This window comes from Lipotes vexillifer, unplaced genomic scaffold (genome assembly GCF_000442215.2).
Source record: "Lipotes vexillifer unplaced genomic scaffold, Lipotes_vexillifer_v1.1 scaffold602, whole genome shotgun sequence".
Taxonomy (NCBI): Eukaryota; Metazoa; Chordata; class Mammalia; order Artiodactyla; family Lipotidae; genus Lipotes; species Lipotes vexillifer.
The window spans coordinates 284879-311825 of NW_006790307.1; the positions used below are offsets into that span (position 1 = coordinate 284879).

Genomic DNA, 26947 nt, shown 5'->3' on the forward strand with positions numbered 1-26947 from the left:
TAGAAAATTAGTTGGATGGTGCTTCTGACATTTTTTCCACTTTATTTGATTTGGTTGAAATGTGATAATTTAGAACATTTTTATTTATGGAAAAGGAAAGGGATGTATTTCCTACAACAAGTATAAAAGTATCCTTTACATGACAAATTTCAGTTCACTCTTAAAAATGTGTATGGCATTTTGCATTCCAGAAATATTTATTTTTTACCAGTCCATCTGCTCCTTGAACATAATATAGATAATAAAACACGGAATCCAAAGTAAGAATTCTTTACTTTGTCTGGTATGCATGATATCTCTTCTTGGGTGAACGGCTATTCTATTTTCAGAGTTATCTTGCACTTTATTTCATCTGACAGTGGATAAGAGAAGACCCAGAAATAAAAATGAATTATTATGAATGGCATCAGATCAACAAATCCCAGTTACTTGAGGGGGGAAGGCTTGTTTTAACTATTAGCAACTTTGTTCAATAATTTATATTTAAACATCTATCCTTGTAGTAGGCGTGACTGATAGCATGATTGTGTATTTACATTGGCAAGAATGAAATCCTCATGATCAAGTGCCACTCTCTTCATTTATCACTAACACAACTCTTCCAGGTAATTGAGGCCTTCCTTCCACCTGAGAACTGATGGCACTTTAGATACAATCCATGGCCACAAAGTAACCCAGCAAAATCATTTACTCTTCACTGGCCAAGAGGAAGCAACTCCCTACTCCAAAATTCCAAGGTGAAAGGCCAATGACTTTAGCTGGCCACCATCATCCTGGTTTATTCCTAAAGCATTTGAACTGACCAAAGCCCACGACTGCATTGCTGGGTGGTACACTTTTAAATGAACACTGAACAAACACAGGAATGTATATTTAAATAAATTACTGTTCTTGGATAAACATCTGGGGAAGCTCTGGAGGCAGTAGATTTTCATAATTTTGACTGAGTTCATTTTGGGTAAAGGGAGACCATGATGGACTCCAGCTAGAGACTTAAGACACCTGCTTCTCACATCAAATAACTGAGAAGGACTTTTAGAAGCTTTCAGATAGACATTAAATTGAATTACTTTTTCAAAATATCTAATTCTTTCCATTAAATGTGAAATTTTTCTTTGTGAAATTTTAATTTTATGAATGTTCTTCTCCAGCAATTAAAAGGAACTTCAAGGGTTTGGTATAAAGCAATATGCTCTTAAAGATAAATAAATATCCTCTACCCCTATAACTTCCTAGTCATTATTTTATTCCATAACAGGCAGCAAAATATTTGAATCTTCTATGTAGGTTTCTTTCCTGAGATGTACTATCAACATTCACTCCAGCTGCAGCCAGAGGTGAAAATACTTACAACTCTACTACATTTTTGCACTTACATACAGACTTAGCAAAATCAGTTATGTTGCTTTATAGCTATATTTCATATTGTACCACTGAGGTATAAAACTGTGCCTTCATTGCTAGTTAAAACTTAAAAAGTAGTCTTAAACTAAAAAGCAGCTAGATTTCTGTAAGAATTGCAGAGTTTGGTTTAAAAAACTTGGGCTGAACCACCAAATGTTGTTAAAAAAACTGAAGGGCCTGAGAAGTTGTATATTTTTTGATGATTGGCATTTTAGCTGGGCTGTATGGATCATTGTAATCATGTGTGTCATTTCTGGTCTTGAACGTAAATGAGTGTATTTAATTCAGTTGTAATGTTCAGTACTAAAAGGGTTCTTTGGTAATTGGTTACTTCAAGAGACAGGGAGTTATTAATTGTATTGTGTTACTTAGGAAACATCATTGTGTGAGTGTGTATGTATGTATGTTTGTATATAAATCAGCTAAAATTCAAAGAAAGATTTCTCATTTCAGAAAGAATGGTTTATTCATTGACACTTATTAATGTTTCCTCAGCATCATCTTTTTCTTAACATATGAACTTGGAAAAAGTAAACTTGGGAACTAAAATTAGAGCTACCATCATTTTGTTCTTTTGTTAAAAGGGAAACAGCCTCCTCACCATGAGTGACAATCAAAACAATACCAAATGCCAAAAAAAGAGAAAAAATTAATCATACTTGGATACAAGACAAAGCACTACGTTTTTTTCTCTTTTTTACAAACGAAATCACCATAGCACTTTAGGATGTTAATGCTCAGACATCATTGGTATTCATTAAGACTCAAACTAAATATCCACTGTAACATTTACAGTACCTAGATAAGCTTGGCTCTCTATTTTAAATTTTCAAACTCCTGTCTAACATGATTTCCCATTTCCCCTGTTTTCAGAGGGCTGGAAAAGCCAGCGGAGCACAGTAATTACACATAGAATTACCGTAACCAATTCATTTGCAACTATTTATACATGCATATGACAAAAGTGTTGCTTTCCATGTGTTCAAGACTAGATACAGAGGGAAGACTAAAGTCAAAATCTTTGCCCTCAAGGAATTCACACTTTAAGATATATCATTTCTAGTGAATATGATATTACTAGAGACATTTTGGAAAAAAATTGTTAAGAGGATTCAGAGGGAAAAGACCATAGCATTTGGGCAAGTGCATTTCAGGCATAGAAAGCAGAGTTGCAGGTTGATTGGCCTGCCTGGAGCACAGATCTAGATAAGGATGTGAGAGATGAGGCTGGGGAAATATACAGGGAATAGAAGAGAAAACAATTCATGTCCAAAGGCAGCTATACATGGGTTTTATTATCATCTTTTCAGTACTCAAACGTCATTCTGGTGAAATCTGGAACAAAGTGCATTGGACTAGGAGATTTTAGAGTTAGGAAAGTTTGCTAGGAAGCTACTGCAAAAGTCTGAACAAGAGATGAAGAGGGTATAAGCTAATTCAATGTCAGTGGAGCCCCAAGAGTCAGTCTTCATGTTTCCTCCATTCTCCATGTATCCAGTGATTTATCCAAACTCAGAGATTTTGAGTTAGTTTTTAAAACTCCTTGACCTAAAAATAATCATGGAAATGTACAAACATTAGATTCAAGGATATTCATTTGTAGTCTTGTCTATAATGGTGAAAAACTGAAAACAACTTAGTGTCCAAAAATAAGGTATTAGTTAAGTAAACTATGACACATCCATTGGAGGGCAGAGTCAAGATGATGAACTAGGAGGACATGGAATTCATGTCTCCACACAACTAGGGCACCTACCAGGCACTGGTGGGGGACCAAGGACACCTAAGAGGATGGGAGGAACCCCCAGAGACCACTTGCGGAATCTTGGTTCCTAGGCCAGAGGTTGGGCCTGAGCTCCTGAGGTGGCAGCTCTGAGTCCAAACTGCTGGACTAACAGAGAACCACAGACCCCAGAGAATATTAATTGGAGTGAGGCCTCTTGGAGGTCCTCATCTCAGCACCAAGACCTGGCTCTATCCAACTGCCTGCAAAATCCAGTGCTGGACGCCTCAGGCCAAACAACCAGTAAGACAGGAATACAGCCCCACCCATAAAAAAAAAGAAAAGAAAAGAAACGACAAGAAAATATGTAACAGACAAAGGAGCAACGTAAAAACCTACAAGACCAATAAATGAAGACGAAATAGGCAAACTACCTGAAAAAGAACTCAGAGTAATAAAGATAATCCAAAATCTCAGAAACAGAATGGAGAAAATACAAGAAACATTTAACAAGTATCTAGAATAACTAAAGACCAAACAAACAGTGATGAACACAATAACTGAAATTAAAAATACTCTAGAAGGAATCAATAGCAGAATTACTGAGGCAGAAGAATGGATAAGTGAGCTGGAAGATAAAACAGTGGAGATAACTGCCAGGGAGCAGAATAAAGAAAAAAGAATGAAAAGAATTGAGACGTCTGCCTCAGAGACCTCTGGGACAACATTAAATGCACCAACATTTGAATTATAGGGGTCCCAGAAGAAGAAGAGGAAAAGAAAGTGTCTGAGAAAATATTTGAAGAGATTATAGTCGAAAACTTCCCTAACATGGGAAAGGAAAGAGTCAATCAAGTCCAGGAAGCACAGAGAGTCCCATACAGGATAAACCCAAAGAGAACCACACCGAGACACATATTAATCAAACTATCAAAAATTAAATACAAAGAAAAAATATTAAAAACAACAAGGGAAAAGCAACAAATAACATACAAGGGAATCCCCATAAGGTTAACAGCTGATCTTTCAACAGAAACTCTGCAGGTGGAGGAGGAGCTTCAAGATGGCGGAAGAGTAAGACTCAGAGATCACCTTCCTCCCCACAAATACACCAGAAATACGTCTACATGTGGAATAACTCCTACTGAACACCTACTGAATGCTGGCAGAAGACCTCAGACCTCCCAAAAGGCAAGAAACTCCCCACGTACCTGGGTAGGACAAAAGAAAAAAGAAAAAACAGAGACAAAAGAATAGGGATAGGACCTGCACCACTGGGAAGGAGCTGTAAAGGAGGAAAGGTTTCCACACACTAGGAAGCCCCTTCGCGGGCGGAGACTGCAGGTGGCGGAGTGGGGAAGCTTCGGAGCCACAGAGGAGAGCTCAGCAACAGGGGTGCAGAGGGCAAAGTGGAGAGATTCCCACACAGATGATCGGTGCCGACCAGCACTCACCAGCCCGAGAAGCTTGTCTGCTCACCCGCCAGGATGGGTTGGGGCTGGGAGCTGAGGCTCGGGCTTTGGAGGTTGGATCCCAGAGAGAGGACTGGGGTTGGCTGCGTGAACACAGCCTGAAGGAGGCTAGTGCCCCACAGCTAGCCGGGAGGGAGTCCGGGAAAAAGTCTGGAACTGCCGAACAGGCTAGAGACGTTTTCTTGCCTCTTTGTTTCCTGGTGCGCAAGGAGAGGGAATTAACAGTGCTGCTTAAAGGAGCTCCAGAGACGGGCGCAAGCCGTGGCTATCAGCGCAGACCCCAGAGACAGGCATGAGACCCTAAGTCTGCTGCTGCAGCCACCAAGAAGCCTGTGTGCAAGCATAAGTCACTATCCACACCTCCCCTCCCTGGAGCCTGTGCAGCCCACCACTGCCAGGGTCCCGTGATCCAGGGACAACTTCCCCAGGAGAACACATGGCACATCTCAGGCTGGTGCAATGTCACACTGGCCTCTGCCATACCAATCCCTCCCCCTGGCCTGAGTGAGCCAGAGCCCCCTAATCAGCTGCTCCTTTAACCCTGTCCTGTCTGAGCGAAGACCAGATGCCCTCAGGTGACCTACACGCAGAGGCAGAGCCAAATCCAAAGCTGAATCCCAGCAGCTATGCAAACAAAGAAGAGAAAAGGAAATCTCTCCCAGTAGCCTCAGCCTCAGGAGCAGCGGATTAAATCTCCACAGTCAACTTGATGTACCCTGCATCTGTGGAATACCTATATAGACAACAAATGATCCCAAATTGAGGAGGGGGACTTTGGGAGCAACAATATATATGTGTGTGTGTGTGTGTGTGTGTGTGTGTATTTTTCCCCCTTTTTCTCTTTTTGTGAGTGTGTATGCATATGCTTCTGTGTGTGATTTTGTCTGTATAGCTTTGCTTTTACCATTTGTCCTGGGGTTCTGTCTGTCTGGTTTTGTTTGTTTGTTTGTTTTAGTATAGTTTTCAGTGCTTGTTATCATTGGTGGATTTGTTTTTTGGTTTGGTTGTTCTGTTCTTTCTTTCTGTTTAATTACTTCAAAAAAATTTTAATACTTATTTTTTGTTTTTTAAGTTAATAACTTTTTCATTTTATTTTATTTTAATTTATCTTTTTCTTTTTTTCTTTCTTTTTTTCTCCCTTTTATTCTGAATGGTGTGGATGACAGGCTCTCAGTGCTCCAGCCAGGTGTCAGGGCAGTGCCTCTGAGCGGGGAGAGCCAAGTTCAGGACATTGGTCCACTAGAGACCTCCCAGCTCCACATAATATCAAATGGCAAAAACCTCCCAGAGATCTCCGTCTCAACGACAAGACCCAGCTCCACTCAACAACCAGCAAGCTACAGTGCTGGACACCCCATGCCAAACAACAAGCAAGACAGCAACATAACCACACCCATTAGCAGAGAGGCTGCCTAAAATCATAATAAGGTCCCAGACACCCCAAAACACACTACCAGACATGGACCTGCCCACCAGAAAGAAAAGATCCAGCCTCATCCACCAAAACACAGGCACTAGTTCCCTCCACCAGGAAGGCTACACAACCCACTGAACCAACCTTAGCCACTGAGGGCAGACACCAAAAACAACAGGAACCACGAATGTGCAGCCTGTGAAAAGGAGACGCCAAACACAGTAAGTTAAGCAAAATGAGAAGACAGAGAAACACACAGCAGATGAAAGAGCAAGTAAAAACCCATCACACGTAACAAATGAGGAGGAAATAGGCAGTACACCTGAAAAAGAATTCAGAATAATGATAGTAAAGATGATCCAAAATCTTGGAAATAGAATGGAGAAAATACAAGAAACGTTTAAAAAGGACCTAGAAGAACTAAACAGCAAACAAACAATCATGAACAACACAATAAATGAAATTAAAAATTCTCTAGAAGGAATCAGTAGAAGAAAAACTGAGGCAGAAGAATGGATAAGTGACCTGGAAGACAAAATAGTGGAAATAACTACAGAAGAGCTGAATAAAGAAAACAATAAAAATAATTCAGGACAGTCTCAGAGACCTCTGGGACAACATTAAACGCACCAAAATTCGAATTATAGGGGTCCCAGAAGAAGAAGAGAAAAAGAAAGGGTCTGAGAAAATATTTGAAGAGATTATAGTTGAAAACTTCCCTAATATGGGTAAGGAAATAGTTAATCAAGTCCAGGAAGCACAGAGAGTCCCATACAGGATAAATCCAGGAGAAACACGCCAAGACACATATTAATCAAACTATCAAAAATAAAGTACAAGGAAAAAATATTAAAAGTAGCAAGGGAAAAACAACAAATAACATACAAGCGAATCCCCATAAGGTTAACAGCTGATCTTTCAGCAGAAACTCTGCAAGCTGGAAGGGAGTGGCAGGATATATTTAAAGTGATGAAAGGGAAAAACCTACAACCAAGATTACTCTACCCAGCAAGGATCTCATTCAGATTTGACGGAGAAATTAAAACCTTTACAGACAAGCAAAAGCTAAGAGAATTCAGCACAAGCAAACCAGCTTTACAACAAATGCTAAAGGAACTTCTCTAGGCAGGAAACATAAGAGAAGGAAAAGACCTACAATAACAAACACAAAACAATTAAGAAAATGGTAATAGGAACATACAAATTGATAATTACCTTAAATGGAAATGGATTAAATGCTCCAACCAAAAGACACAGACTGGCTGAATGGATACAAAAACAAGACCCGTATATATGCTGTCTACAAGAGACCCACTTCAGACCTAGAGACACATACAGACTGAAAGTGAGGGGATGGAAAAAGATATTCCATGCAAACGGAAATCAAAAGAAAGCTGGAGTAGCAATTCTCATATCAGACAAAATAGACTTTAAAACAAAGACTATTACAAGAGACAAAGAAGGACACTACATAATGATCAAGGGACCAATCCAAGAAGAAGATATAACAATTGTAAATATTTATGCACCCAACACAGGAGCACCTCAATACATAAAGCAAATACTAACAGCCATAAAAGGGGAAATTGACAGTAACACAATAATAGTAGGGGACTTTAACACCCCACTTTCACCAATGGACAGATCATCCAAAATGAAAATAAATAAGGAAACACAATCTTTAAATGATACATTAAACAAGATGGACTTAACTGATATTTATAGGACATTCCATCCAAAAACAAGAGAATACACTTTCTTCTCAAGTGCTCATGGAACATTCTTCAGGATCATATTTGGGTCACAAATCAAGCCTTGGTAAATTTAAGAAAATTGAAATCGTATCAAGTATCTTTTCCGACCACAACACTATGAGACTAGGTATCAATTACAGGAAAAAAAATCTGTAAAAAATACGAATACATGGAGGCTAAACAATACACTACTTAATAACCAAGAGATCACTGAAGAAATCAAAGAGGAAATCAAAAAATACCTAGAAACAAATGACAATGAAAACAAGACGACCCAAAACCTATGGGATGCAGCAAAAGCACTTCTAAGAGGGAAGTTTATCGCAAAACAATCCTACCTTAAGAAACAAGAAACATCTCAGATAAACAACCTAACTTTACACCTAAAGCAATTAGAGAAAGAACAAAAAAACCCCAAAGTTAGCAAAAGGAAAGAAATCATAAAGATCAGATCAGAAATAAATGGAAAAGAAATGAAGGAAACAATAGCTAAGATCAATAAAACTAAAAGCTGGTTCTTTGAGAAGGTAAACAAAATTGATAAACCTTTAGCCAGACTCATCAAGAAATAAAGGGAGAAGTCTCAAATCAACAGAATTAGAAATGAAAAAGGAGAAGTAACAACTGACACTGCAGAAATACAAACAATCATGAGAGATTACTACAAGCAACTATATGCCAATAAAATGGACAACCTGGAAGAAATGGACACATTTTTAGAAATGCACAACCTTCCGAGACTGAACCAAGAAGAAATAGAAAATATACACAGACCAATCACAACCACTGAAACTGAAACTGTGATTAAAAATCTTCCAACAAACAAAAGCCCAGGACCAGATGGATTCACAGGCGAATTCTATCAAACATTTAGAGAAGAGCTAACACCTATCCTTCTCAAACTCTTCCAAAATATAGCAGAGGGAGAAACACTCCCAAACTCATTCTACGTGGCCACCATCACTCTGATACCAAAGCCAAAGATGTCATGAAAAAAGAAAACTACAGACCAATATCACTGATGAACATAGATGCAAAAATCCTCAACAAAATACTAGCAAACAGAATCCAACAGCACATTAAAAGGATCATACACCATGATCAAGTGGGGTTTATCCCAGGAATGCAAGGATTCTTCAATATATGCAAATCAATCAACGTGATATGCCACATTTACAAATTGAAGGAGAAAAACCATACGGTCATCTCATGCAGATGCAGAGAAAGCTTTCGACAAAATTCTACACCCATTTATGATAAAAACCCTGCAGAAAGTAGGCATAGAGGGGATTTTCCTCAACATAATAAAGGCCATATATGACAAACACACAGCCAACATCATCCTCAATGGTGAAAAGCTGAAACCATTTCCACTAAGATGAGGAAGAAGACAAGGTTGCCACTCTCACCACTATTATTCAACATAGTTTTAGAAGTTTTAGCCACAGCAATCAGAGAAGAAAAGGAAATGAAAGGAATCTGAATCGGAAAAGAAGGAAAACTGTCACTGCTTGCAGATGACATGATACTATATATAGAGAATCCTAAAGATGTTACCAGAAAACTACTAGAGCTAATCAATGAATTTGGTAAAGTAGCAGGATACAAAATTAATGCACAGATATCTCTGGCATTCCTATACACTAAAGATAAAAACATCTGAAAGTGAAATTAAGAAAACACTCCCATTTACCATTGCAACAAAAAGAATAAAATATCTAGGAATAAACCTACCTAAGGAGACAAAAGACCTGTATGCAGAAAATTATAAGACACTGATGAAAGAAATTAAAGATGATACAAACAGATGGAGAGATAAACCATGTTCTTGGATTGGAAGAATCAACATTGTGAAAATGACTCTACTACCCAAAGCAATCTACAGATTCAGTGCAATCCTATCCAACTACAACTGGCATTTTTCACAGAACTAGAGCAAAAAATTTCACAATTTTTTGTGTTTGTATGGAAACACAAAAGACCCCGAATAGCAAAAGCAATCTTGAGAGAGAAAAACGGAGCTGGAAGAATCGTGCTCCCTGACTTCAGACTATACTACAAAGCTACAGTAATCAAGAGAGTATGGAGGGCTTCCCTGCTGGCACAGTGGTTGAGAGTCCGCCTGCCGATGCAGGGGACACATGTTCGTGCCCCAGTCCGGGAAGATCCCACATGACGCGGAGCAGCTGGGCCCATGACCCATGGCCTCTGAGCCTTTGCGTCCGGAGCCTGTGCTCAGCAATGGGAGAGGCCACAACAGTGAGAGGCCCGCGTACCACAAAAAAAAAAAAAAAGTCAGTATGGTACTGGCACAAAAACAAATATAGATCAATGGAACAGGATAGAAAGCCCAGAGACAAACCCACGCACATATGGTCACCTTATCTTTGATAAAGGAGGCAAGAATATACGGTGGAGAAAAGACAGCCTCTTCAATAAGTGGTGCTGGGAAAACTGGACAGCTACATGTAAAAGAATGAAATTAGAACACTCCCTAACACCATACACAAAAATAAGCTCAAAGTGGATTAAAAACCTAAATGTAAGGCCAGACACTATCAAACTCTTAGAGGAAAACATACACAGAACATTCTATGACATAAATCACAGCAAGATCCTTTTTGATCCACCTCCTAGAGAAATGGAAATAAAAACAAAAATAAACAAATGGGACCTAATGAAACTTAAAAGCTTCTGCACAGCAAAGGAAACCATAAACAAGATAAAAAGACAACCCTCAGAATGGGAGAAAATATTTGCAAATGAAGTAACTGACAAAGGATTAATCTCCAAAATATACAAGCAGCTCATGCAGCTCAATATCAAAAAAACAAACAACACGATCCAAAAATGGGCAGAAGACCTAAATACATGTTTCTCCAAGAAGATATACAGATTGCCAACAAACACATGAAAGAATGCTCAACATGATTAATCATTAGAGAAATGCAAATCAAAACTACAATGAGATATCATCTCACACCGGTCAGAATGGCCATCATCAAAAAATCTACAAACAATAAGTGCTGGAGAGGGTATGGAGAAAAGGGAACCCTCATACACTGTTGGGAATGTAAATTGATACAGCCACTATGGAGAACAGTATGGAGATTCCTTAAAAAACTAAAAATAGAGCTAACATACAACCCAGCAATCCCACTACTGGGCATATACCCTGAGAAAACCATTATTCAAAAAGAGTCATGTACCACAATATTCATTGCAGCTCTATTTACAATAGCCAGAACATGGAAGCAACCTAAGTGTCCATCGACAGATGAATGGATAAAGAAGATGTGATACGTATATACAATGGAATATTACTCAGCCATAAAAAGAAATGAAATTGAGTTATTTGTAGTGAGGTGGATGGACCCAGAGTCTGTCATACAGAGTGAAGTAAGTCAGAAAGAGAAAAACAAATACTGTATGCTAACACATATATATGGAATCAAACGAAGAAAAAAAAAATGGACATGAAGAACCTAGGGGCAAGAAGGGAATAAAGATGCAGACCTACTAAAGAATGGACTTGAGGACACGGGGAGGGGGAAGGGTAAGCTGGGACAAAGTGAGAGAGTGGTAGTGTATATATGGACATATATACAGTACCAAATTTAAAATAGATAGCTAGTGGGAAGCAGCCGCATAGGGCAGGGAGATCAGCTCAGTGCTTTGTGACCAGCTAGAAGGGTGGGATAGGGAGGGTAGGAGGGAGGGAGACCCAAGAGGGAAGAGATATGGGGATATATGTATATGTATAACTGATTCACTTTGTTATAAAGCAGAAACTAACACACCATTGTAAAGCAATTATACTCCAATAAAAATGTTAAAAAAAAAAAAAGAAAGAAAGAAAGAAAGAAACTCTGCAAGCCAGAAGGGAGTGGCAGGATATATTCAAAGAAATGAAAGGGAAAAACTTACAACCAAGATAACTCTACCCAGCAAGGATCTGATTCAGATTCGATAGAGAAATTAAAACCTTTACAGACAAGCAAAAGTTAAGGGAATTCAGCACCACCAAGCCAGCTTTACAGCAAATGCTAAAGGAACTTCTCTAGGCAGGAAACACACGAGAAGGAAAAGACCTACAATAACAAACCCAAAACAAGTAAGAAAATGGTAATAGGAACATACAAATCGATAATTACCTTAAATGTAAATGTATTAAATGCTCCAACCAAAAGACGTAGACTCGCTGAATGGATACAAAAAGAAGACCTGTATATATGCTGTCTAGAAGAAACCCACTTCAGACCTAGGGGTACATACAGACTGATACATCCATCCAATGGAGTGCTATACAGTGTTGGCAATTCATGTTTAAATAAATTTGAAGACACAAGACACAGATAAATATATTTGTGACATATTTAGTTAAATAAAAAGCAAGCCATAAAAGAATATGTGGACTAAAAAATCTAGATTTTTGTCATGCATATGTATACATGTTTAAAACTTAAAGGACCGACACTTAAAATGTTATTAGCAATTACTCTTCATGTTGGTATTATAGGATATTTTTCTTTCTTGTATCTATATTTTTAATTTTCATGGTGACTGTGCATTATTTTTGAATCTGAAAAAAGTTCTTAAGGTAAGAATTTTAAGGGCTTGAGGAATGAAAAATGGTTCCAACGTAGGTGACCACTGGCTTTGCATATGTAACACTGCTACTGACTCTTCATCACTAACCAACTTTCCTAACCTTGCCTTCTTCAAATGTTTATCAGTGTGTGCCATATAGCTGCCACACAGCCTTGTGTGCATGGAGTGAAATAAGAATTATTACATGATCATTATTAATTACTATAATCATTCACATATTATGTTATATGCCAGTTATTAGGCTAGAAATGTGCATATATTTTTGCTTCTTTATCTTTTAAAATGTGAACCAATCCTGTGAGTTTTATTATTGTCCCCATTTGCAGATTAAGGACTCTGAGGCTGAAAGAGCTTAGTGACGTGCAGAGCATTGATTTTTTTTTTTTTTTTTTGCGGTACACGGGCCTCTCCCTGTTGTGGCCTCTCCCGTTGCGGAGCACAGGCTCCGGATGCACAGGCTCCGCGGCCATGGCTCACGGGCCCAGCCGCTCCGCGGCATGTGGGATCTTCCCAGACCGGGGCACGACCCCGTGTCCCCTGCATCGGCAGGCGGACTCTCAACCACTGCGCCACCAGGGAAGCCCCAGAGCATTGATTTAAACTCAGATTCCAAGGTCAATGCTCAAAGAACAATGTAACAAGTTCAATTTATTTTTTTTAATGATTGTTTTGATTTTTATTTTTTAAAATAATGAAAGAAGGGTGTAGTAAATTTTACCTCATGCTGTACATATATAAAAGGTCAGATATCATTGTATGAATTAAAAAATATTTATTTAATCACTCAAAAGGGTCAGGAATGTTCTACCTAGTGAAACAGGCGCTTTCAAGTAAGGAAATCAATCATTTATCACACCAAAAATTTTCTCTACATTGTAAGATTTTTCTTTTTACTTTAGAGTGAAATTTGTTTTTCATCTTCCTGGGCCTGGGCCTGGTATCTTTTATACTTAATACATGTCTTCCCTACAGGATTTCCTTTGGGAAATTTTATTATAGATGGTCACAATACCTATTCATTTATTTCAGCTTCTAGAAATTAGTAATACTGCATTTATGTCACCATTTAACTTTCCAAGAGCTTTGAATTTGTCACAATTTAACTTAGCACTCCATATCCTCTTCTTTTTTTTTTCTCTTTTTTTAATTTGCCCTCTTATCTGTTGAGAGATCCAGGATAGGGGTTAGCACTATACATAATTTATTTGAAGGTAAAGAGATGGAAGGAAACAGCAAACCATTCATTAATTCCATTACCCTTAGAACTTAAAAATCAAAGAATCTGGAGTTTCAAAGAACTGTGGAAGCCAGTCAATCTATACATAGTAAAGGAATTCCATCTCTGTATTTTGATGTTTTTCTTTTGTTATTCAAATGAGTTAGAACTTCTTTTTCTTTTCTTTTTCTTTTGTCTTTATTAGAAATCTCCTAGAAAACTAAATATGTGGACAAATTTAATGAGCAAAACGAATTCAGAAGAATCAAGTAGGTGGGCAGGGGTCTTAAGCACACCTTTACAATGAAGCCAGATTATCAGGTTTGTGATCATTATGATTTTAATGCACAGGGAGGAAAGGTTGGCCTGAAGGTCTCAGACTCACAACATTTCAGATCTGGAGAGGACTTCAATATTAAACTTCTTTCTTCTCACCATGTAGGATTAGATGTGTATACTGATAGACAGCTCTGAACAAATTATGCATATTTTTGACAGAACAAAAAAAATTAAGACTGGAAAAGCTCTCAGAGAACTGTTCACCTTCATTCTGTACTAAATTATTCTTATAATCTTTAGATGCATATTTTTCCATTCCCGTTTCATGTACTTCGAGATAAGCAGCTGCCACCATTTCCCACTGAAATGTAATTTCATAGTTCAGTAGTTTCAGAAGTACATCTTTCTGGACTCCAGGCAAAAGGCTCACTGTTTCATTTCGTTCTCTTACTCCCATTTCCATTCTTTGCTGGGTACAAAATGAGGGGCCACACTTGAAGTCTCACTGTTCTTGGTGGCCAAGGTACTGCAAAAAGAGCAGCCATATCTGAGGATTAGAGCCATGGTCACAATGCTGGAAACTGTAGCCTTTCTGCCTAAATCCAGCTTCTGAACTGCAGCACGTTGTCCCAACTACCAGGAAAATAAATGCCTAGTTTCTAAGGTATTCCAGCACTCAACTGTTCTTGTATTTTTAGCTTGTATTTCTTTTCACCTCTTGGTCATTAGGAGCAGCAAGGCAAAAACTGAACAATTTCAACTGATGTTTATATTCTCTTGCTGAAATGAATGTGTGGTCCTGGCCCATAATATTTATACATGTTTTCCTTTTTACTTAATTGTAATTAGCATGCTGTTTATTGCATTCCTTTTACCTTTCCTTAAGAATTTGCTTTTTCCTTCAATTGTTTGCATTGGTATCTTTTGAATTTCCTCCCTCTTATTTATTTTTTGGCATAAATAAAAATTGGTGCTACAGTGGGAGTGTGATAAAGCTTTTCATTATGTTCCCTTTTGTCCAACAGCAATCATAAGGTATAAAAAATTTCTAAACAGTTTGCCAGAGTTACGTAACAAAAAAAGAAGCAAAGTTTTTAATAAGACTTTGTGTTCTTAGTTTTCCGCATTCAGTTTTTATTAAAGGTCCAGATCTCCTTCTGTTATTTTTGTTGATTTTTTTCTCTATATCCTTTAGATTTTTTTGTTCCCATCCCTTAATTTAAATTTTCTCTTAATTTCTTACATTTGTTTTGTCTTCTTTTTGAGATGTCTTTCTGATTCTAGCCTCACTTCTTACCATTTGGTTTATGGATACTGTGGAGCAGAAATACGTTCTCTTAGTTCAGTAAAGTGGTATTTTCTCCTCCAGATCATTAGTCAGGGATAGCTAGTTAAAAACCTAATATTCCCATATTTATAAAACACACCCCTTCTCTAGATTGTTTAGTAAATAGTGTTAGAAACATGGATAACCTATTTGGGGGAAAAAAAAAAAACCTAGGTTATTCTTACCTTTACCATACCCCCAAATAAATTATAAATCGATTAAAAGATTAAGTTTTTTAAAAATATCTAAACTTCCAGGAGAAGAATTTCTATGGATTTTAAAGCAATGCAAGAAACCCACAAAAGAAAAGATTGATACTTTTTCCTTTTTAGTTTAATATTTAATTTGTAGAATTTAATGTGTTTGACTAAATGTAAATATACTTTAAAAAATTCTTAGTATTTTAAAGCAACAATAAGATGTATATATGCAATAGGGTCTAAAAATAGTATCTTACTTATCATAGCAACCAATAATAAGTACATTAATGCCACAATGTAAACATTAAGAAAGAGGATGGACAGTTCTCAAAGGTAATGACCAATAAATGAACAATAGTCATTTGAAAGTGTTTATCCTCATCTATAACCAAAGAAATAAAAATTAAAACAATAAATCACTGCCAGTACTGCCTATAAAATCGCAAAGTTGAAACGTCAATTTAAATGTTAGTGACGTTTATGAGACTGAGTGGTTTTGATTTCTTTTTTGAAACTCCTAAGTTTTATTAGTTAATTTATTTATTTACTTTTGGCTGCGTTGGGTCTTCATTGTTGTGAGCGGGCTTTCTCCAGTTGCAGCAAGCAGAGGCTACTCTTCGTTGCTTTGCGCGGGCTTCTCATTGCGGTGGCTTCTCTTGTTGTGGAGCACGGGCTCTGGGCACGGGCTTCAGTAGTTGTGGGACGCAGGCTCAGTAGTTGTGGCTCACAGGCTCTAGAGCACAGGCTCAGTAGTTGTAGTGCATGGGCTTAGTTGGTCCGTGGCATGTGGGATTGTCCCTGAGCAGGGCTCAAATCCATGTCCCCTGCATTGGCAGGCGGATTCTTAACCACTGCACCACCAGGGAAGTCCCTGAAACTCCTAAGTTTAAAATTTTCTACAATGAACATGTGTTACTTTTATAACAGAAAAATTAACACTTTAAAATATATGTGGATGTGTATTTAATCTGTTCTCTCCAACCCAAGACATGACTAAGAAGTGTACACCTTTTTAAGTGGATTCTACTGATTCTGTTTCCTAATTCCACTATATTTCAGTTCACCTAGATATTGGTTGTTCCTTGAAAATAAGAATTAACAAAAGCAGAGATTTTTCCAAGCTAATGACATCATATGGTAATATTTCATGGCCAGAATAGAAGAGCCCTCATGATAAGGGCTGTTTTGTGGAAAGTGTTTTCTGTAAGGTCAACAGCCTGTACCAGTTCGACTCCATAATTAAACTTTAAGACATTGTCTGAGGCGTTGAGGTGAAGTGTTCTGGAATTGTTTAGGGTTCAGGGAAGATGGCTTTGCCATAATAAAAAAATATTTTAAGAGAAAGAGGTTATCAAGAAGGATGTGTTTTTCTTTAGTGACAAGCTATAGAATCTATCCATTGATTTCAAAACGTTAATCTCAGTGTAAAGAATTTTCAAGTTTTTGTGAAGATCTCTTAAAATGGATCTCTTAGAGAAGTAGAAGGTGAGAGTTATATAGGACTTTATTCATTATGACCCAAATTTATTAGTAGCCAGGCATCTTATTTAAAAGCAGTTTACTTAAACTATCTGGTTAATCCTTGTAATAATCCTCTGAAGTATGTACACTGAATTATTCATTTCACAAAAGAGGAGAAAGTTGAGATGTAACAAGTCTAAATAGCCAGACCAAAGGTCCACCACAACGACATGAGAGAGGCAGGGTTTGAGCCCAGACAAGTATGCCTGTAAAGATTGAATTTGTACCTTGAATACTGCACTGTCTCCACATTATAGTTCAGTAATCCTAACTTTCCCCCCAACAACTGACCCCAACTCTACATAGGGCACTGCACAGTCTAACATAATCTGCCCACCTTACCCTTGCTTTTGGGTGGCAAAGCAGAAAGAGCTTGGGTTCTATGTTCTAACTTGGATTGAATCTTTATTCTGCTCTCATGTTCCTATTAGTTATCTCTTCACCTGTGAAATGGGGGAAAATAATACCTCAGAGGGATGCTCTGGAGATTGAGATACCATATGTGAAAGTGCTTAGAACAGTGCTTGGCAAATAGTAGATGTTGAATAAATAATATTCGTTTCCTTCTTCCTTCCCTTGACAAACAAAAGTGGTTCTTCCTGACCAAGTCAGTTTGCATGAAAATGCTTCCATGGCTCTCAGTTTATCACAGAATCCTTAGAAAAGTTACTCATTAGATGAAAAAGACCTTAGACAGGGATCCCAGAGGCTTTTAATCCTCCAGGTTTCGGCAGAGTATGCTGCGAGAAGCCAAAACAGAGGTTGGTATAACTTGATGCTCTGAATTCTCTCTTTTCTGGATTCAGGCAGGCTTTTTATACTCTTGTTTCTATGACTCTTGCTTCTCTTTCAACTCTCCTACATAACCCTGCCGCCTGGCTCCAAAATACATTTTATACAACTGAACTCTAGCTCAAACTGATGATACGAGATTTCTCAAAGATGCCTTATCATTTCCTGCTCCCACACTTTTTTTTTCCTGCCAGACTCTCTCTCTGAAATAACCATCTACTCAAAATTTATCTTTTATCTTCACGACCCAACTTAATTCATCCTCATTCATACATCTGCTCTGACCACTCTGGACAGAAGAGACCTCACTTTCTACTAAACCATTGTAGCACTGAGTATCCATCAGTTCACAGGTTCGTACATACTTTTGTATTTTAGGGCTGAAAAAGGACTGAATGGAATAGTGGTTTAAAGTGGCATCTGATTAGCAGTCCCCTAAGCTGCTTCTCCCAGCTCCTTACTCAACTATCTACGTAACCAGCAAAACTCAACTATCTACGTAACCAGCAAAAGTCAAATTCTCACAGATACACTAAAATCTAAGACCAATAGGCAAACTATTATCAGAATTAGGAAGGAATTTCTGCAATTTAAAGGCCAAAAGAACTGAATTGAGAAACTTTAAAAACCACTTTCCCATTAAAAATAGATTAAAGGGCTTCCCTGGTGGCACAGTGGTTGAGAGTCCACCTGCCGATGCAGGGGACACGGGTTCGTGCCCCGGTCCGGGAAGATCCCACATGCCACGGAGCAGCTGGGCCCGTGAGCCATGGCCGCTGAGCCTGCGCGTCCGGAGCCTGTGCTCCGCAATGGGAGAGGCCACAACAGTGAGAGGCCCGCGTACCGCAAAAAAAAAAAAAAAAAAGATTAAAATTCTTGGCCTGAAAGGAGAACCACCCTTTGCTCCTCCTCAGCTGTTTCCCCCCTACTCAGAAAGAAAGGCGCCCTGTCAGTCACCACCAGCAGCCACCAAAAAGAAAACATGGTGGGGGGCAACCATCCCTCTTATCAGGTAGGTGATATTTTATGGGGTGTCCAAAATGCTATCCCCTAATCCCTAGTACAGTGATTCAAAAGAGTTAAAAATAATAATAGAAACTAGAAAAAGATTTTCAGGAACATGCCAAGAAAAATAAAAAGCAGGTATGTCAATATTAATTTTTTTTAAGTCAGATGTGAGGAGTGGAGGGAGGATGAATTGGATGAAAGTGGTCAAAATGTACAAACTTTCAGTTATAAGATAAATGTGTACTAGGGATGTAATGTACAATATGATGACTATGGTTAACACTGCTATGTGGTATATACAGTATTTGAAAGTGTTAAGAGAGTAGTTCCTAAGAGTTCTTATCACAGGAAAAATCTTTGTTTTTGGTATCTATATGAGGTGATGAAAGTTAACTGAACTTAGTGCATGATCTTTTTATAATATATGTAAGTCAAACACCTTAAACTTAACACAGTGCCGTACGTCAGTTGGGTCTCAATAAAACTAGGAAGCAAAAGTCAGATGGGAGGCCAAACATAAAATTAATGAGAAAGTATTTGATATTGATAAAACTTACAGTGAAGATATAATTATGAATCTTGTCAAATAACGTAATGGCTGAATATATAAAGTAAAAGCTGTTAGAAATATAAGGAAAAATAACAAAAACAGTTACTGTAGAAGAATCACATACATATCTCAGGCTATGAGAAATCCAGTAGGAAAAAAGTAAGGAAAAAAATAGATTGGAATAATATCTTTAATAATATATCATAATATAATATATAAGGTGCCATATATGTACATATGTGCTTATATATGATATATAGAGATATATGTCAATAGATACATAGATAGATAAACAAAGCAGCTGCCAGCAAAAGTATGTATGAAATATTTAGAAAAATTTTTATAGTATTTGTCTCAAAGAAAGAATCAAGAAATTCCAGTAATTAGAAATCCATTCATTGATTTCCATGTACTCTTACTAGACATTAATAAAGACAATAAATGGGCAAACACTTAGTTACCATGGAGTAAAGGAAGAATTAAAACTACAATTACAAACCACTTAGAAATTAACAAAAATGACAACATTATATATCAAACTATAGAATGACACCAAAGCTACAACCAGAAACAGATTCATAGGAGGAAAGAACTGATATGTTTTTGTTTACTGGATTTTTTGTTGTATGTTCTAACAATTTTGCATTTCTTAAAATTAAGCTGTAGCCACTTCAGTATTTCCTGAGGTAATGTTCCATACATGTAAAATACCATTCCAAGGAAATAATATGCTGGGCCTAGTATCTTCTTGTATTCTCTCTACTCACATTTGTTTTGACCTGTATTTGCCGGTTCTCCATTATCTTGGGACACCAACCAGTTGGCACCATATTTGATCGCCTGATGCTCACTTCAGGCCCCTTTAAATTTAACATTTCTTTAAGTACAATTTCTGACTTTGACCCTCAACACATGCTATTTTATGGTTAATTCTTGGTTCCACACAGCCAATATTACTAGTAAGAGGCACTCACACCTTCTTTCAGGACACAAGGAGCCTTTATATGTTGGAAGAACACCACCTTGCCTCCCAACAAGAGGAGGGAAATCACAGAGGAAAAGTCAATTGTAATTTAGTACGAGGGTCTGTGGTCTTTATGGTGCCTGGTAAGTTTATCACAGAATTAAATAAATACATATATGCATATGCAATTACACACATAGACCTACATATGCATTACATACATACATAAATGGAGGATGAAAAAGCTATCTTTTAGGGATAAATCAGAAGTTATAAAAAATATATACATTTTAAACTTTTAAGTTCTATTTCAATGACAATCATTTGAACTAAAATAAAAAGATTATTTTTCTCCTGTGAGCTTCCTGTGTTCAATAAAATCATGAGTATGGTATATGGATATCAGACGAATTAGGGTGGATATAGAATTTATATACTGGACTCTCAGATATACAGATAAATAAGGTATGTTTGCGTTACATCTCATTCCTCAATTCAAATGCTGTGTTTACTTTTCCTAAATTTTTCACTTAATTTATTAGCCATGTTATTATTTCTATAGCAACTATACCCCTTAATAAACTATAGTGCATTTTCTCAATTCAGAGTTATTTCCAACAAAAAACTGTCAGTTTCTTGAGAAACTATGAGTAGTTGCTTTTATGGTACCATAAAAGAAGATATTGGGTCCTTATTTCTGTAATAGTTCTCACTGAGTTATATGTATGTACAGAAAGACAAACTGATCTGCTCACAATAATTCATGCAGTATTTAAACCTAATAACATTTTTCTCCAATGTAGACGAGGGTCCAACGTATCTCTTACCCTGGACATGAGTAGCTTGGGGAATATTGAACCCTTTGTGGCCACACCAACCCCACGGGAGAAGGTAGCAATGGAGTATCTGCAGTCAGCCAGCCGTATTCTCACAAGGTCACAGCTCAGGGACGTCGTGGCAAGTTCACATTTACTCCAAAGTGAATTCATGGTGAGCCTGCTATTTATGATTCACTCTTCAGTAGGTATTTTGATATACTAGGCACTAGAGGCACATTCTAAAATGACACTGTCTTCCACTCAGGCAGCTTACGGTAAAATGGTTACAGTTCAAAAGGTTAAGTGCAAGGATTTTAGATCCACCCTGCATCTCATCAACTACTGGTAAGTGTTCAAACTAGAATGTGAATTGAGGCAGAGTATATAAGGGCTGGCCAGGCAAAGTGACAAGAAGGAGCTGAGCATTCCAGGATGAAGGAACAGCCTTGCTGTCACTGTTCGGGAAATTAAATTGTGCAGTTTGACAGGAGCATTGAAATTAAGGTGGGAAGTGACAGAAACTGAGTTTCAGATATAAAAGAAACCCAAGTCTTAATACATATTTAAGGGTTTGGACTTATCTTGTGTTTTAAAAAGATCACTATCTGCAATAGAGTCAGCATTAGAAAGAGGTATTTTGGAGACTATAGACATAATCCTGTGGAGCTGTGATGGTGGTCAAAACTAAAATAGTAGCAGTGAAAATTTGGGAGGGTCTATAGGCACCTACAAGAAGTGGGCTTAATAGGCTAAGGCGGCCTATTAAGTCCACTTAATAGGGGTGACACCCCCATTTTTAGACTTGAGCAACAGCGTGCATGCATTGTCATTTAATGAAATAAGGAACACAAGAGGAAGACCCAATGTGAGCTAAAAATGATGGTGAGTTTCCTTCAGCTAAAAATGATGCTGACCCATCAGTGTTGCTGGTGATAATGCATGAACACACATTTCAATCTAGAGAGCATGGAGACAGATTAGACCTTCTTAGGTCTCATTGTTGCCCAAGGGGGATATCCATTTTATAGAACCCCTTGCATCTTAAAGCAGTTGTACATTTAAGCCATAGCTGACGGGTATAATAAGTTGACGACTTCAGGGTCAGCTCAGCTGTTTGCAACCACCCTAATGACAAAAGAGACAACAATAGGTTAGATCTATCAGCTCATCAACTATTATTAAAATACAAGCATGTTGTTTTAAAAGTTAGACTTCATAGCATATCATCTTTTATGTATGAAAAAAAGGAGAACTGGGAGGAATAAAAGAACCAGTCAGTGATCACAGAAGTGGCCAAGGGTACACCTAGTATTCTTTTCTACAACCACAGATAGCTCTTTGTTCTATGAGATAAGCCCTTAACACAGTCTACTTCCCTGAGAGATGAGGCCAGCAAGGAATGCCGAGGAGAGAGATAATGCTGGAAGATGACAAATTGTCAGTGTGTGTCAGAAAACAGGAAAGATCGGGGAGGAATAAAGATATTCACGTCTTTGCTAAAACAGACTAACTTGTTGGAAATTACCAAGCATGAACATGTGGTTTCTACTGAACATTCAACAATTTTGCTTATTTTGGTAACTTGGAACTGAGAACTTACAACATTTAGTTGGAGCAGAGAGTAGGAATAAATATCGTAAATACCTAAAATAATGCAAGCTTAGGAAACAATATTTTAAAAGTAAGCTACTCCTCTCACTGGACCGAGTCTTAAATTCACAGTAGTCAGGTTTTTCTTGAATTTTCAGATTGACTGAAAACAAGGACAATTTAAATAAATTTGTAGATAATTTCTTTCATTTCAATGAATATTAAGCTGTCAAGTTCTATTTTCTGTAGGAGAAAGTGTAGATAACAAAAATATTATTTTATGTGATCTAGGGACAAAAGGTATTTTAATGCACATTGACCTTATCTAAGCAATCCTTTGCAGAATTTTAAGTTAGAAAACATACTATTTTGTATAATCAACTCCTTAAATATTTGTTTAGACCCTTTTGAAAACGTTGGCTTTTTGTCTCCTTTGTCCCAGTCAGCATCAGATGCCCACCTTTTCTGTCTAACACGCAGAGCAACTTCCGCTTTAATTGTTCCCTCCTCCATCATTTGACATATATTCTGACTTAATAAAAATATCTGTGTTCTTGTTAAGTGCAAGAGGACAGTGCCTAAATGCCTTTCACTACAAATGTTGCATTTACAACCACAAATGGAACAGTACAATTATAAACCATTTCTTAATCCAAAAAAATGCATCATATCATCATCACTTAAATCAGCAAAAATGCCCTTTATATTTACTATTTGGGGAGGAAGGTTTTCATAATCCTAAAAGAGTCACAATTATTGTTAAAAGAGAATCTACCATAATAAAATTTTTGGTACTGAATCTACACAAAGATAGGAAGAAATCTGAATACATTGTTTAAGAAAAAGCAATTTTTCAGCTGCCTGTTTATATATTTCCAGCAATTATGTCAGAACAGGATTCTTCAAACCTAACCAAAGTTTTCTATGTCTCTTTAAGAACTACATATCAAATAATACTTTCTAACACACAAAGCCATTTCTTGGAGTCAGCTTGTCAGGGTGCAGCTGATGTGTTTATGAAGGGAAGGGTGTTGGTCAACCAGAGGTGGTAGTCTGTTGTTTCATAAATGACTTTGAAGTCCAGTAGAGCTCTGGATCAGATGGCCCCCCGTGAAGATTTTCTTTGTGACAGCATTAAATACAGTATTTGATATCATTTATTTTTGCAGGAAATACCAATGAACTTTGTGGATCCCAAAGAAATTGACATTCCATGTCATGGAACTAAAAATCGCTATAAGACCATTTTGCCAAGTAAGTTTCTTGAATTAGTTTGTGTTGTAAAGCACAAGCCTTGCCCATCCACCCCTACCTCACCATTTCCCATCCTCACAACTTCCATATACATACCAAATTTGGAATTGCAAACACATCTCAAGACTAATAATCGTTAAAGTGGAATTCCCTGGCTGTCCAGTGGTTAGGACTCTGCGCTTTCACTGCCAGGGCCCGGGTTCAATCCCTGGTCAGAGAACTAAGATCCCGCAAGTGGTGCAGCCAAAAAAAAAAAAAAGAAAAAAAAAAGACTAATAATCATTAAAGTGGTCTAAGGTTAATAACTTTATCTTGTATTACTCTTAAAATAAAGGTCTGCTCAGAATTTCAGTAGACACATGGTTCTAAAACTTTACTGTGGCACACATTATGGTCAACTGACTTTCACTAAGGGTGTCAAACAATTCAGTGGGGAAAGGCTACTCTTTTCAATAAGTGATGCTGAAGCAACTGGGTAGCCACATGCAAAAAAAACTGAAGTTGGACCCTGCCCCACACAGCATATAAAAATTAATTCAATATGGATCAGAGGCCTAACTGTAAGAGCTAAAGCTATAAAACTTTTCACATAAAACAGATGTAAAACTCATGACCTTGAATTAGTCAATGATTTCTTAGATATGACACCAAAAGTATAAGCAACAAAAGAAAAAAATAGGTAAATTGAACTTGAACAAAATTTCAAAGTTTTGTGCTTCGAAGGACACCATCAAGAAACTAAAAAGACGATAATGACACAAAATGGGAGAAAATATTTATAAATTATACATCTAATAAAAGACTTGTATCTATAATATATAAAGAACTCTTATAACTCAATTATAAAAAGACAAATAGCCCAATTTTAAAATGAGCAAGGGACTTGAATAGACATTTCTCCGTAAAAAATATACAAATGGCCAATGAGCATATGAAAAGATACTCAACATAATTAGGCATCAAGGAAGTCAAAACCACAGTGAGATAACACTTCATAACCACATGATTATAATAAAAAAGACAATAGAAAGTGTTGGCAAGGATGTAGAGAAATTGGAACCTTCATACTTTGATGGTAGGGATGTAATATGGTACAGCTACTGAGGAAACAGTCTGGTAGTTCCTCAAAAGGTAAAACCTAAAGTGACTATATGACTCAGACTTTCTACTCCTAGGTATATGCACAAGAGAAATAAAAACATGTATCCACACAAAAGCTGTACACAAATATTTGTAACAGTATTATCTGTAATAGCCCAAAGAGTAGAAATAACCACAATATCCATCAACTGATGAATGGATAAATAAAATGTAGTATATTCACACAACATAATATTATTCAGCAATAAAAAGTAATGAGGTACCGGACTTCCCTGGTGGCACAGTGGTTAAGAATCCACCTGCCACAGGAATAAAGACGCAGATGTAGAGAATGGACTTGAGGACACGGAGAGGGGGAAGGGTAAGCTGGGACGAAGTGAGAGAGTGGCATGGACATGTATACACTACCAAATGTAAAATAGATAGCTAGTGGGGAGCAGCCGCATAGCACAGGGAGATCAGCTCGGTGCTTTGCGACCACCTAGAGGGGTGGGATGGGGGGGTGGGAGGGAGACGCAAGAAGGAGGGGATATGGGGATATATGTATATGTATAGCTGATTCACTTTATTATACAGCAGAAACTAACACACCATTGTAAAGCAATTATATTCCGATAAAGATGCTAAAAAAAAAAAAAGAATCCTCCTGCCAATGCAGTGGACGCGGGTTAGAGCCCTGGTCCGGGGAAGATCCCACACACCGCAGAGCAACTAAGCCCGTGCGCCACAGCCACTGAGCTTGCACTCTAGAACCACAAATACTGAGCCCGAGTGCCACAACTACTGGAGCCCGAGTGCCTAGAGCCCATGCCCCACAGCAAGAGAAGCCACTGCAAAGAGAAGCCCGTGCACCACAACGAAGAGCAGGCCCGGTTGCCATAACTAGAGAAAGCCCGCATGCAGCAATGAAGACCCAATGCTGCCAAAATGTAAATAAAATTAATTAATTAATTTTTTTTTTTTAAAGTAATGAGGTACTTTTTTTATGAGGTAGTTCTTTTGTTAAAGAAGCCATCGCAAATGAACTCATACTGCATAATGCCATTTATATGAAGTGTCCGGTTAGGCAAATCTGTAGACATAGAAACTACAGTTGTTGCCTAGTGGTGAGAGGCATGAGAAATGACTACTAAAGGGTATGAGTTTTTTTGGGAGATAATTAAAATGCCATCCTTGCTAGAAACATTCTATATACTATCTTGTATCCTTACAGAAGAGTCTAGTAGCTATAGGGCTGCCTCCAGAGCCAATCTGCTGGGGTTCATATCCAGCTGCACCACTTACTGTATGGCCGTGGGTAAATTTCTTAACTTCATCTGTGAAATGGGAATAGTAGTAGCCACCTCACAGAGTTGTTGTAGAGCCCAGTGCTTTGCACATGATAAAGTGCTCAATGTCAGGTATTCTCATCATAACTCAGAAAGATATTATTGTTCCTTTCTTACAGAGGAGGAAAGTGAGGCTTATAGATATTAAACAAGCAAGATTCAAATCCAAACACATCTGCCCCCATGCTTTCCACCACTGATAGTTGCACAACTCTGTGGATTAAACAATTAAAAATAAATTATGTGATGGCACATTTTAAACGAGTGAGTTGTATAGTATATGAATTATATCTCAAAAAAGCTGTTACCAAAAGACTTCATTGTGCATAACAATCACCTAGAGTCCTTGTTAAAAATCTAATCCTGTGCCCCACCCTGGGGATTCTGTTTAAGTGGGTTCTGTTGGGCCCAGGAGTCTGTACTTCTAGCAAACACCCAGGTGATTCTGATACAGGTGATAGCAGGACCACACTTTGAGAAACACTGTTTAGACTATGTTAAAACTAAATTTAACTCCATGAAATGTATCGATGTCAAGCAGTGAGCTAGATGCCTGGAACCAGTAAGAAATAAGGAGCAGCATATAAGATCAAGGAGGCCACAGACCAGAGGAGAGACATG

General features: G+C 37.7%; 1 protein-coding gene across 2 annotated transcripts in view; it reads left to right on the forward strand.

The window, feature by feature from the left end:
* Positions 1-26947, forward strand: part of PTPRR (protein tyrosine phosphatase receptor type R) — a 268141-nt gene that overhangs the window by 199794 nt on the left and 41400 nt on the right. For both annotated transcript variants that reach the window (XM_007463536.1, XM_007463537.1), the window contains 2 exons: positions 21039-21225; positions 23813-23897. In XM_007463536.1, coding sequence (XP_007463598.1) covers positions 21039-21225; positions 23813-23897 — 272 coding nt within the window. The remainder of the gene's footprint in view (positions 1-21038; positions 21226-23812; positions 23898-26947) is intronic.